Here is a 13,172-nt window from a genome sequence, read left to right as displayed (position 1 = left end):
CTTGACAAAGAGTTGGCGAAAGTCGGCGTACAATGTCGTCGGGCGCAGTGCGCGGTGAATGGAAGTTGCGAAAAGAGGATATACAGAGAATCGGAGGAGCGGCTTGATGATGGCGCCGTCAAAGGTATCGTACAGTCGTATCCAAAGGGGGGCTCGAAGCAAAACAAAGCGCAATGTGAGATTCTAGAAAACGCGAGCTTGCGCGGTCGCGATGGTTGTCAGAGAGCTTGGGCGCGTTAAGTGGGTGGCTGGTGCTCAATGCAAGCCTCAATCGTGGTGGAGATCCAAGATCGATCTCTGAACAGTGTTATTTTGTCCCGTTCGACACTGTATGAGCATCACTTTTGACAAAAGTCTTGAACGGGTCCCCTCGAAGTTCATCTCTCACGCGCTACGTCAAGCCCTCAGCCTCGCCGATATGAACCAAAAAACCACTCGCCCTATTCAGAAGCTTGCCAAGGCAGTTTCTCAATGCTCGGTTGAGGTGCGCAATCGTGTGGCCTGCCAAATACGTCTACCACCAACTGACTCTTGGTTGTCATAGGCCGCGGCTTACGGCAAGTGTATCGTTGCCGACTACAACTCTGTGCACAAAGACAAGTGTGCTAAGGAATTCATGAGGCTCAAGGATTGCTATCTGGTTTGTTCCCATCCTCGCAAAATCGCTCTTTTATGCCACATGCAAGTCCTAACACCCTTTATCCAGGCGGCATCAAAAAAGTAATTAGAGGAAATATAAAGAAAGTTCAACATTGTCATCATCTGTCATTTTAATCTTCTCTACATGGTCTAAAACTAGACAGTCTACAATTTAAGTAGTCGAAGCAGGAATGTTGCCTGTTGTACTTCTTGTTCCTCCTCTGCAATGAGACCTTCAGCCCCCGCCTCGGCTGCCACCTCGTCAAGAGGCCGACGCAATGCCCTCTCAAAAGCAGCTGTCTGCGACTGGAAAGCATCTGAAAGACCCACAGCTTCGGGGTCGGAAAGCACTCGGTACTCCATTCTAATGTCGTCGGTCGGGACGAGACCGGCCTTCTTTCGGAGCCGTTGCACACGGTTGATGATTTCACGGCCAAGACCCTCCTGGGCCAACTCGGGGTGAATCTCCGTATCCAGGATAGTGAGCACCTCGCTGTCGGTATTGGTCTCGAAGTTCTTAGAGGCCTCATCCTCCTTGACACCTCTGCGCACAACCAGGTCACCCGCCTCTAGGCGAATACCCTCGACAAAGACGTGTCCATCTCGCACATAGCCTTGCACTTGCTCGCTGGTGAGGGAGGGGAGACCCTTCTTGACACGAGCCATGTCCTTCTTGAGCTTCTTTCCGAGGACAGGCCAGTCGGCAGTGACGCTGTACTGGACGTTGTACTTGGCCTCGTCGTTGGAGAGAACCAGGTCGCGGACGTTCAGCTCCTCAGTGATGTATCCCTCCAGGGACTTGACATCCTCAAGGTACTGGGGGTCAGGGTGGATCACCACCAAGGTCTTGAGAGGCTGCTTGAGTCCGATGGTGCGGCGCTCACGAGACACACGAGCAAGTTCAATGACACGCTGCATGCGTCCAACCCGTCGCTCAACCTCCTCGTCAAACAGCTCTTGTCGAACATCAGGGAATGGCAGGAAGTGCACACTTCGAGAGTCCTCGCCACGGAGGTTCTCGGGGATGTGAGGGAGGAGCTTGAGATAAATGGTTTCGGTAAGGAAGGGTGTGAAGGGTGCCAGTCCACGGCACAGGGTGAACAACACCTCGAAGAGGGAGTTCAGGGCATGCAGAGTGTCGTTCAAGCCGTTCTCGCCCTTGAGTCGCTTTCGGTTGAATCGAATGTACCAGTTTGTAGTGTTGTCGATGAGACCCAGGAGTCGCGGGACGACAGTGTAGAGTCGGTAGCCTATGGCGAGTTTGTTAGCACGTCCTGTCAAATGGTTATAGGAGGTCCTTACCCTTCATCTCCTGGTTAACAAACTGCAGCAGGCTCTGGCAACTGGCCAAGATCCATCGATCCATGACATTGGTGTTGCTCGACTCCATGCTGGGATCCCAAGCGTAATCGACATTCTCCACCTTCTTCAGGAGAGCCACCTGACCCTCGAAGAACTTGTAACTGTTCCACAGCGGCAGGAGAACCTTTTGGACGACCTCCTTGACACCGGACTCCTTGAATCTAAGGGGCTCGGCTCGGACGACGGGAGAGTTGATGAGGTAAAGACGGAGGGCGTCTGAGCCGTACTTGGACATGACGATAGAAGGATCGGGGTAGTTCTTGAGTCGCTTCGACATCTTCTTGCCGTCCTCAGCAAGCACAATACCGTTGACGACACAGTTCTGGAAGGGCGAGCAACCAAACAAGTGGGTTCCGAGAACGAGGAGAGTATAGAACCATCCACGGGTTTGGTCGAGACCTTCGGCAATGAAGTCTCCAGGGAAGGACTCCTTAAACTTGTCAACATTCTCGAAGGGGTAGTGCTGGCTGGCATAAGGCATGCTTCCAGATTCGAACCAGCAGTCGAAAACCTCCTCAACACGCTTCAGCTGGCCCTTGCCCATCTTGCTGGGAATAGTGATATGGTCGACCTTGTCACGGTGCAGATCGGTAAGGTCGCCCTCATATCCACTCAGCTCACGCAGCTCCTCGACACTGCCAATGCACACTCTCTCCTCCAGATCGTCACTGACCCAGAGAGGGATAGGGGTACCCCAGTAGCGGTTTCTGCTGACGTTCCAGTCGCGAGCATTGGCGATCCAGCTAGCAAAACGCTTCTCCTTGACGAATGAGGGAGTCCAGTGGGAGCCTTCGATGTTCTTGAGCATGTCGGGGATGATGCTGGGGATACGGATGAACCACGAGGGAACAGCCTTGTAGATCAGAGGCGTATCGGAACGAGGGCACATAGGGTACGAGTGCCTAATCTGGGACTCGTTGGCAATGCGGCCAGCGTTCTTCAGGTGCTTGATGATGTGCTTGTCGGCTTCCTTGACATGCATGCCCTTGAAGTGGGTGATGCGGTCGGTGAAGTGACCAGTGTCGTTGACGGGGTCGGGGGGTGGGCGCTTCTCAGTAATGATACCTGCAGCCAGGGCAACGTTGTAATCGTCCTCACCAAAGGCGGGAGCCTGGTGGACAATACCCACACCGCTGTCGTCAGTGACATAGGCAGCGTTCAGGACCTTGAAGGCAATGTCCTTGAAGTCCTCGTAGTAGTAGTCGAAGGGAGGAAGGTACTTCCAGCCCTCCATTTCCTTTCCGCGAATTCTTTCGAGGATCTTGAACTTGGCCTTCTTGGGATCCTTATAGAGGGTTCCAAGGAGCTTCTCAAGCAGAATGTAGGTCTTGCCGCTCTTCTCGTCGAGGATCTTGATGTACTCGAAATCGGGGTTGGCTGCCAGACCCAGATGCGAGGGAAGGGTCCAAGGGGTGGTTGTCCATGCGAGCAGGCTGACCTCGGGGTTGTCAACGAGGGGGAATGAGACAACAACGGCAGGATCGGTAACATCTTGATAGTTCTGGTTGGCTTCGAAGTTGCTCAGAGCGGTGGTGAGAACCGTAGAGTAGGGCATGACTCGGTAGCCCTGGTAGACCTGGCCCTTGTCGAACAGCTGCTTGAACACCCACCACTCGGATTCCATGAAGCGAGGGTCCATGGTCTTTTAAATTTACAGTCAGCACAGTAGTAATAGTTTCGAGCCGATCGTATTTACCTTGTAGTCATTGTCGAAGTCGATCCATCGGCCCAGGCGCTCAATGGTGTGTCGCCATTCGGTAGCATATCGCATGACGATGGAGCGGCACTCCTCGTTGTACTTGGCAATACCGAGCTCCATGACGGCAGCCTTACCAGAGATTCCCAGCTTCTTGTCAATCTCGTGCTCAATTGGGAGACCGTGGGTATCCCAGCCGAAACGGCGCTCAACGTGGAAACCCTTCATGGACCAGTAACGGGGGATGACATCCTTGATGGTAGAGGCGAGAAGATGGCCGTAATGAGGAAGACCGGTAGCGAAAGGAGGACCATCGTAGAAAGTATAGCGCGGGCGACCTTCGGACAGTTCAACCTGGAGAAAGAGAGAGATGTTAGAAATGCCGATCGAGAGGAAACGCCCTCGCGCAATGGTGGGGTGAGGGCAGCGGGCGAGAGGACACAAAAGGCGAACAAACCTGTCGAAGGAACGCGTTGATATCGCGCCATCTTTGGATGATAGCCTCTTCTTCCTTAGGGAAGTCGATAGACATGATGACTGACGGTTTGGCTGCTGAAGCAACGAGGGAGGGGTCAGTCAAGACTCTTTACGAAGTTATAGAAGAAGGAGGATGAGGAGATAAGTCCAAGAAGGCAGATTATTATAATATTCGTTCTTGTAGAGTGACTCACCGTAAAGTACGTCTCGCCTGACAGTCGGGTCAGCACAAAGATGACCTCAAAAACAGATTCGCCAGCGACAAGTCGTTGGATGGAGGGGCAGATTTCAGAAAAAGGCACCTCGCGATGGTGGGTGACTCAAGCCAGACGACCGGAGGTGGGGGAAAATGTGTGCCCCGCGCTGCCAGGGACTGGCAGGTAGGTTCCGGTAGCGAAGACCACTGGGGCGATTGGTTTTTGATGTGTTTTGCACTGATCTGCTATTTTCTAGAAGTATTTGGTACATGCTGCCCTCATCAGCCTCCATTGTACGCCCCTCCATGGCTCCGATCCTCAGCCCGATAACACGCCTTGCAATTCTACCTAAGTTCAACACCTCGAATGATTTACAATAGAGACAATGCCGATGGCGCAAGATTGTTGAATCATATGTCTTTAGAGTTGACAGAAGATTCGCCATGCTTCGTACAAATTACAAATCATTAGTCCTACGTTATCAAGAACAACACACCCGAATTCCGCAATCATCGAGTACAACGTCCTTGTCCTCGAGACCGTACCACTCCATCTTCCCCTGAAACATCCCAACTCACCGCCCAAGCACGATTCAGCTGAACCATCTGCTGGACTCGATACACTTGTCTTGGCAGGTTTATATCCCATCTACAATGCCATCTCAGCGTCCAATGCGAGTAATGGTGCCAGATCTTACTGCATTGGGCATGGTGGCGGTGTTTTTCCAAGGGGAAATGGCTTCCTCGTCTCGTTGCAACGAATGAATCCCCGTTCGTCAGGCTCCAAATGGCACCTGCTGAAGCTCCAGATACTCTTGCGCTAAATCAACCGGGGCAGGCTAACGTTAGGTCGCTCTCCTGTGCTGTGGCGCGTGCGCGTGGTTGCTGCCCGCCGTAACCGTAGCCGTACCTTGCCAAACAACAAAGCAAAGCGGGCTCCAATGCTGGCTTGCTCGACGGATGCTTGTTATTTACTTGCTTGCTGTCAACCCACTCATGACCTGACCTGGCCTGGCCTTTTCGTTCTCTGATTCCGTCTTCTTCGTCTAGACTTTTTCCGCCTCTAAGCTCCTACCTCCAGAGTTTCAGGAGCAGCCCCCGTAAACCCAGAAGCCCGCCGCCAAACGCTATCGATAACAAGCCTAGCTTCCATCACAAGCTCCTGCTCCTCGTCAGATACACCATCCAGCGACTTTATTCAAGTCTCGTTCAGGCTGTCACCAGTCTACCGTCTTGTCAGAAGAGCCTAGCCGCTTACCAGTAGCTATCCGGAGCTGCTGCACAACCTTCAGCCATGTCGTTCCTCTTTGGAAGAGCCCGGACACGGACTGTCGCCGACCTCCCAAAGCAAGCCCGCGAACACATCTCAAAGCTCGAGGGGCCCAATGGAGCCTCCAAGGTGGTAGCCCTTTGATTTCGAACTCCAGAAGGGTCACTGACCTTTCCAGGCCGAAGAACTTGCTCGTGTTTTGAGCCAGATGAAGGTGATCCTCCAGGGCACCCATGGTATGTCCATACCTCTCGAGCGGCCCCTTTGATATGATCGAGTGTCTAACATGACATCTAGAAGCCGACAGTTCTCCGGAGCAAATCTACCAACTCGTTACCGGCCTTATCGATGAAGACCTCCTCCACCTGCTCGCCGTCAACCTGTTCCGCCTACCGTTCGAGTCCCGCAAAGACACCCAAGTCATCTTCTCCTACGTATTCCGCTTCCGCCCCGCGACCGCCGCCCCCAAGAGCGACCCCATCGCATTATCTTACGTCGTCTGCAACCGCCCTCAAGTCTTGGTCGAGCTATGCCGCGGATATGATCACAAGGAGAGCGCTACTCCTGCGGGCTCCGTCCTCCGGGAGCTCCTCAAGAACGAGGCCGCCGCGGCCATCATCCTATACGACGACGGAGACGAGCCAGGTTCTAGTTCCAAGGGCCTCAACGCCATCGACCGTGAGCGACCCCAAAGCGGCAGAGGCGTATTTTGGCGATTCTTCGATTGGGTCGACAAGAGCTCCTTTGAGGTGGCGGCTGATGCCTTCACCACTTTCCGGGTAAGACATGATCCTCCCTACCTTGACCAGCCAACCCCTGGAGCTTGACGCTAACAAGGGGTTTCCAGGAACTCTTAACACGGCATAAGGACCTTGTGCCAAGATATCTGTCGGCAAACTTCGACCTCTTCTTTGACAAGTACAACAACATCCTTGTACAGTCCAACAGCTATGTGACCAAGCGCCAGTCCATCAAGCTGCTCGGTGAGATTCTGCTGGATCGCTCCAACTACAGTGTCATGACAGCCTATGTCGATCGCGGCGAGCACCTCAAGATCTGCATGAATTTGCTCCGAGATGATAGGAAAATGGTTCAGTACGAGGGCTTCCACGTCTTCAAGGTGTTCGTCGCCAACCCACACAAGTCAATTGCCGTTCAGAAGATTCTCCTAATGAACCGCGAGAAGCTGCTGACTTTCCTATCGCACTTCCTCGAGGACCGAACCGATGACGAGCAGTTCATTGACGAGAGGGAGTTCCTAATCAAGCAGATCCGCAACATGCCACCCATGCCCGTGGCTCCTCAGCGGTAATGGTCGATCGAGTCACCCCTGTCCAGTCTCGATTGCCTGTTTGCGTTTTCTCTTCATCTCTGTACAATCCCACACTCACAAGGCGTTCTCATCTTTATTCTTTCAGAAGCGTCAATGCTGGCCAGAAAGCGCGACCCTGGTCTGGTCATGGATGGCATTGCGGCCTGTTTTTTAAAAGACCGTACAATAACGCAAACGCCCATGGCAGAAGCCTCGTTTGCATCGGGGACAATGCCTCATATCCCACCAATCTTGGTTCATGATATTATTATACAAAATGACGCTCCCAACGCCGATTGAGCCTGCGCGAGGTTAAAATTGATACAACTCCAAGTCCCAGATGTCCTGCCCTGTACCCCTCTCTAAACCGGTCGGCTTTTCGCTCAGCGCTGCTTGGAGAGCAGGACGTTGACACTTTCTCGGGCGTTCTGGGTAGCCCAGACACTGTCCTTGCCACCCTTTCGCCACTCATCGCCCGAGGCATGTTCGCCGCCACCTCTTGGTGCCTCTCCCATGATGACCTCGAGGTCTCTCTTCTGTGAGCTGAGCCAGTTCTTGACGAAGTTGGCGGGGTCTTCGCTGAGGGACTTGAAGAAGGTGTGCTTGGCCTTGGAAACGGCGACGGCCTGGACTACCCGAGCAAGCTGGTCGTCGAGTCCGGTCACCTCCTTCAGCATTGTCACATACTGAGGGTTGTTGAGCAGGGGCAGCAGCGAATCTCGTAGAGGATCTTCTACGGGAACCTGAATATCATAGATGGTGGGCTGGGGATCTTTGTGGAAATCTTGGTCGACCCGGATGGTGTAGGGGAGCCGGATAGGTTCGAGAGGACGAAGATGCTGTGTAACATAGTCATTAAGCATCGGAATATGTCCGATATCGCCTTGTCTCACAATCTAGATACAAGTGTTAGTGATTGTAATATTTCAGTTTCAATGTTAATAGAGCAACTAACCTTCTTCAGAGGTTCGTCACACCGGAAGTTCCTCTTCTCCTCGTCCTCCTGCAGCCCAAGAAGCTTGATGTACTCCCACAGGCCCATCACAGCTTCTTGCTGGGTAGCCTCCTTCATGTCGACAACTTCCGCAAGCTCGGGGCTAAGCTGGTATCTCTCGGGTGTCTCCTGGCGGAACAGGTTGATGGTAATGTTCATGTTCTCGTCCCCGTTCCTCTTGAAAGTGAGCTCGTCAAAGTCGGCAGCTGCAGGAAGGCTGGCAGCAGGCTGGTTCCGAGGTGGAGCATCGGGCTTCTTCCACTCGACTGTTTGCTCGGCGCCGTTTCGGAACTGGGAACGGTCGAAATCGACAGTCAGGGACTTGAAGAAGTGCGAGAATCGAGGCTTCTGCTGAGCCTTGGCCTTCTGAGCCGCAGAATCGGCACCCTCCTTTTCCGTCTTGTCCTCTGTAGATGTTTCGCCCTCGGCCTCAGCCTGTCCGTCCTCAGTGGTTTCGTCGTCGAGAAGGCGGCCTTCGATCTTGACCCGGTAAGACGCCTCCATGTTGGGAGTAAAGTCGAAAGAGTCAACATTTAGACCGTTGCTCTGCCAAATTTGATCCTCGACCGTGTTGCTGATCCAAACTCGAAGGGTCTTGCATCGCTAAATGCCGGTTCAGCTTGGAGTTCCTAACATAATTACAGGATAAACCAACCTTGGAGCCGCGGCTAGTGTAGTCAACAATATCCAGGCGCTTGCGCGTAATCGTAGCATCGAGTCGGCGCTCAACATCTCTCAGTTCCTTGTACCGCTGGACTCCGGTCGGGTCGATAATGCTGTCTTCCACACCCTCGGGCATGTTTTTGTCGGTGGGCTTGCGGCTCCGTCGCTTGGCGAGTTCGCTGGCGTGCGCCTGGGCCTGTTGCTGCTGGGCGATCTGAGCCTGAGTCAGGGGAACCGAAGGGTGAGGTCCTGACGACATCATGGGGCCTAGGCGAAGAGAGATGGATGTTAGTAGGCAAAAGCGCAAGTCGCTTGTCACAACGCACCAATTCCACCTCGCCGCTGGTTCGTCGCATGAGGCGATCTCTGCGGAACCTGCTGCGCATAAGCGCGATATTGAGGCTGCATGTTGTCGGAGTTGCCTGGTTTTGGGTTCGGAATTGGTTGTCGTCGGCACGTGGAGTTGAGGTTGCTTGGGAACGATCGTGTCGCGTCGCATCGCATTGCGTCGCGAGAAAACGCAGGCTAGAAATCCGAGCGGTCACATGACCTGGCCTTAAATGATTCAGGCAACACAATCAACCAAGCCAACCAAATGGAAAAATCCTGTGAGTATGTGCAAATGGGTGTGTTATTATAGTTCTGGAATATTTACATCAGCTTAGTTTCCTTTACACTCTTCGTGCCAATGTCGTCTGGTTCAATGTTAGTCACTTCATCCCCAGCAAGTCCAACAGTGGAACCTAGTTGGGGTCTCGAATTCCATCAGATTGAGTGCATGACCGACTTCAATCGAATCTTTTCAACTATAGCTGCATATCTATAGCTATTACGTTGGTTATTATCCCTCCTTAGCTCAAATACCCAGGCATCAAGAGCGGTGGCAGTTGTCGGGGGTAGACGCCTTGTTTCCCCAGCTCTCCCGCTTTGCCCAGGTTCAAAAACCAGCCTGCTACTATCCTCTATCAATCGGTTCCAAGAATGCTAAACCACCTTCTTGCCATGTACAACCTGTATGTAAGCTTGTAGAAGCCGTTCCTGTCCCTAAATGCTCCACGCCTTTGTGCTAGGACAGACACAAGGTCAATTTTGTCGTTGCTTCCGCCCCATCGTGTCTCCCTTGGTGGTGGAACAGAGTCGAGCCCCCCCAGAGATCCAGAAGCTTGAGCTTTTGCGATTCATTGAACGGTGACCATCTCGTAGTTGTGCCTATACCGTCCATCCCTCAACGCTAGAAAACAAACATGCACCGAAAATGCATCCGCCAGCCCCCTAGAAGAAGAAAACTCCGCAGTAAAGCGCCTCGCTGCCAATGCCATGAACTGTACTGAATGTGATAGGTGGTGGCAGAATGTCCAGCGAGATTGATGACAAAAGTCAGTCAGTCAGAAGCCTACCAAGTCTGTCCGTACTCTATCGTTGCTCGAGTGCCTCGTCAGAATGCAGGGCCCAGTCCATTTCTTGATTGCCTCTTGCTGAACCGGTTACGTTTCGGCGCTGGATCTTCGCCGCTCGCCTGGTTTTTGCTCAAATGATTGCGTCCTTGACCACCCATGCCAAAGCCCTCGGAGTAGTTCCCTCGGCCTCCAAGTGTGCTCGAGGGGCTCGATACCTGTGACGACATGTCGGCAAATCCGTTGTCGCCTCCATAATTCGTTGCCATGCTCTGAGACAGGGCCATGTCCCTGGCTCGCTCAAGACACTCGACCCAGTCGGCAGCGGCAGATCCACCTTCGGGGGGAGGTGAGGAGGATTTGGCCTCTTCAAATGTATAGTGGTGACCACCCTATGGATCGATATTAGACCGGGGGATAAAATAAGGGAAATGGAGGTACATACCGTATCAACACACCAGACAGTCTGGCCCTTGGCATCAATCTGGGTTCTCCATGTGCAATCCGAACTGAGTAGAGACAGCTCCTGCTTCGCTCGCTTCTCCTCACCTCCAGCTGGTGCAAGCACAATTCGACCACTCGATGTGATCATGACCAAACGTTGACGCTTCTTTGTCGTGGTTCCGATGAAAAATCGTGACAACTTCTTGTGTCCCTCCCCAGATTCTTTTCCATGGGGGCTTGAGGACAGGGGTGTAGAAATGACCATGAGATCCCCCAATTTGAGAATCCGCTCGTTGTTCTTGGTGAGGACTGGAGACCATTCGATATCGAGCTGTGTGGGGGGTGGTAGCTCAGTGATTATCCGTGACGGCCGACTACTCCCGTTCGAGGGGGTGGTCTGAGGTGGAGGAGGTGCCCTCGCGTTGGCGATGGGTTTGGGTGTCGTAGAAAAGCCATTGAGCTGGATTACGGTGGGTTCTTGCGCAGGTGGTATATACGGACGCAGCCGTGGAGCCTTGGACCTCCACAGTCCCTTTCCAAACGGCTGTCCGTCAAAGAATTCGTGGTTCTTGATGTGTTCTATAGTCAGTCTTCGAGCCGGGTCGAGCACCAGACAGCGCTCGACGAGGTCTCGTGCGGCCGAGGGAAAGCCGGCAGGGAATTCGTATTCCAGGTTGACAATCTTTTGGAAGGTGAGGTATTCACTACCTCCTTTGAATGGCGGCCTACCAGCCAGCAGCTGGTAGATGATGCAGCCAAAAGCCCACAAATCACTAGCCTTGCAGGCGTTCTTGTGTGTGAGGAGCTCCGGGCTCACGTACTCAGCCGTCCCGACGAAGGATGCTGCACGGTCGTCTTCGTCTCCTTTTCCTCGACCTGGGTCAGGTGCGCCACTGGCAGTCGCAGCCGACGCATCCTCGCGCGGGTCTTTGAGCAGCTTGGCCGTACCAAAGTCTGTGATCTTGACGTGCATCTGGTCGTCGAGGAGGACATTTTCGGGCTTCAGATCTCGATGGATGACGCCTCGAGAGTGCATGTAGTCGATAGCGTCGAGAATCTGGGCACCATAGAATCTGGTACATTCGACATCGAACGTGCCAGACTTTTTCAGCACACCTAGTAGCTCTCCCCCATTGCAGAGGTCGAGAACGTAGTAGAGCGAAGTTTCATCCTGGAAGGTGTAGTATAGCCGCACAATTCCGGGATGCTCAGTAAGCCGATTGAGGGTGTTTTTCTCAATGTTGACATACTTGATCTTCTTCTCCTTGATGATGTGTCTTTTTTCGAGGACCTTGACGGCGTACTCTTTGAGTGTTTGGCGGTCGGTGGCCATGTAAACCGTGCTGTATGAGCCTTCACCGAGAATTCGACCAAATTGGAAGTCCCTAACGCCCTTCTTAACTTGGCGAACAATGGTACGGCCATTAGCATCAACCTCCCTGCGAACTCCCACAGCAGCGCCGCGTTCTTGCCAGTCCTCTCTGCTAGTGGGGACCGGTGCGTCCCCAGCGTAGCCCTGGTTTGGTTGAGACCCTCCGGGAGCAGATGCATATCCTACTCCCATTCCCCTCGAGCTCCTACGCGGTGGGAGTGGACTGCCACCGGGAGGCAGAGATGACGGCTGTCGATTCGAGTAGGAACGTTGGGGGTCTCGCTGGCTGGACTCCCGAACGGGGTAGGAAGGACCAGGCCTTGAATCGGGTATGATGGGCATGCCGTAGATGGATGACCTCGATATCTCGGGTCGAGAAGAAGGCTGCGAAGGGCCAGCGGCAGGACTGGGTTCTGGGGTGAGGTCGGATGATTGAGCAGATGGGGCGAATCGAGGATCGGTGAGTAGAGATTCGACGCCAGGATCTATAGGATCGAGATGGATGGCATCGTAGGACGAGGGTGTTGTGGATGTATCAGTCGGTTGAGGTGTAGAGGCGAGGGCGGACGTCGATGTCGAAGCGGAGACGGAGGTGATGGGAGCAGTAGATGTAGGCTCGGGAGCAGACGCGGATGCAGAGGCAGAAGCAGAGGCAAGCTCAGCGGCATCGTCGGGGTTGGCGATACGCAGTCCGCCCAGGGCCTGAGAGAGGCTCAGGTCCCCGTTCATGGTGGCGATCGAGGAGCCCGGGGGGAGATGCTCAGGGGAAGTGGACAAGCTCAGACTCGACTCGCTCAGGGAGGAGAGACGCGAGTCGTGGACGAGGGACGATCGGCCACTGGCGGCGGCGTGGACCGTGGAGCATCACCGGTGGTGCTTGGTCTGGCTGAGAGCGGGATGGCTGGTTAGCGATAGAAACCATAAACGAAACTTCAAAAGAGTGACAGTACTTGCTCAGGTACGAGGTCCAGCCCAGATTACGAGAATGCAGAGGGAGGAGGACGCCTTAGGCCGCTGCCAACCTGGACCTGAACCTGGGGCCTGGGATGATGCAAAGGAGAGCCCCCCCAGGCTGGGCAAGGTACCTGATATTTGGCGTGCAAAGTACCCGACGAGGCACTGCCCAGCAGCTGGAGCGCCCAGCAGCAGTAAACCGTGGCCGCAGCAGCAGCCCACGCAGCGCAGGGTACCTTCCTTACTGCACCTTTCTTACCTGGTGCAGAGGCACGGCCAATCCAATGGATCCATGGATATCTGTCCTGATCCTGATGAAGCTCGGCTTCCTACCTACGTGCAGCATCGACAGCTCATCCAGATAGGTAGGTTCACGGCCCAAATTTGCCCTCTTGCCAG

The 13,172-nt window shown here is 53.9% G+C and overlaps 3 protein-coding genes and 1 pseudogene across 4 annotated transcripts, besides 1 other annotated feature; 1 reads left to right on the top strand and 3 right to left on the bottom strand.

The window, feature by feature from the left end:
- Positions 1 to 804: 804 nt before the first annotated feature.
- NCS57_00712000 (Isoleucine--tRNA ligase) lies at positions 805 to 4,229 on the bottom strand (the record flags this gene model as incomplete). The annotated part of the gene is made up of 4 exons (XM_053056982.1): positions 805 to 1,889; positions 1,942 to 3,643; positions 3,698 to 4,051; positions 4,155 to 4,229. 4 exons carry the CDS (start codon positions 4,227 to 4,229, stop codon positions 805 to 807), a joined length of 3,216 nt encoding a protein of 1,071 aa, XP_052913177.1.
- Positions 4,230 to 5,664: 1,435 nt separating this feature from the next.
- On the top strand, positions 5,665 to 6,952 carry NCS57_00711900 (uncharacterized protein; the record flags this gene model as incomplete). The annotated part of the gene is made up of 4 exons (XM_053056981.1): positions 5,665 to 5,772; positions 5,819 to 5,876; positions 5,938 to 6,419; positions 6,488 to 6,952. 4 exons carry the CDS (start codon positions 5,665 to 5,667, stop codon positions 6,950 to 6,952), a joined length of 1,113 nt encoding a protein of 370 aa, XP_052913176.1.
- Positions 6,953 to 7,335: 383 nt separating this feature from the next.
- On the bottom strand, positions 7,336 to 9,093 carry NCS57_00711800 (SWI/SNF complex protein; the record flags this gene model as incomplete). Its single annotated transcript, XM_053056980.1, has 4 exons — positions 8,936 to 9,093; positions 8,602 to 8,876; positions 7,908 to 8,549; positions 7,336 to 7,848 (listed from the first exon to the last, which is right to left on the bottom strand). The coding sequence occupies exons 1-4, from the start codon at positions 9,015 to 9,017 to the stop codon at positions 7,336 to 7,338; spliced, it is 1,512 nt and encodes a 503-aa protein (XP_052913175.1). The 5' UTR covers positions 9,018 to 9,093.
- A 951-nt stretch (positions 9,094 to 10,044) lies between these two features.
- Positions 10,045 to 12,656, bottom strand: NCS57_00711700 (annotated as a pseudogene). The gene is made up of 2 exons: positions 10,449 to 12,656; positions 10,045 to 10,395 (listed from the first exon to the last, which is right to left on the bottom strand).
- Positions 10,045 to 12,656: a sequence feature.
- Positions 12,657 to 13,172: the final 516 nt, after the last annotated feature.

The sequence above is a fragment of the Fusarium keratoplasticum genome, chromosome 5 (assembly GCF_025433545.1).
Source record: "Fusarium keratoplasticum isolate Fu6.1 chromosome 5, whole genome shotgun sequence".
Taxonomy (NCBI): Eukaryota; Fungi; Ascomycota; class Sordariomycetes; order Hypocreales; family Nectriaceae; genus Fusarium; species Fusarium keratoplasticum.
The sequence above is the reverse complement of the archived record's forward strand: the minus strand, read 5'-3'. Positions and strand labels throughout refer to the sequence as shown.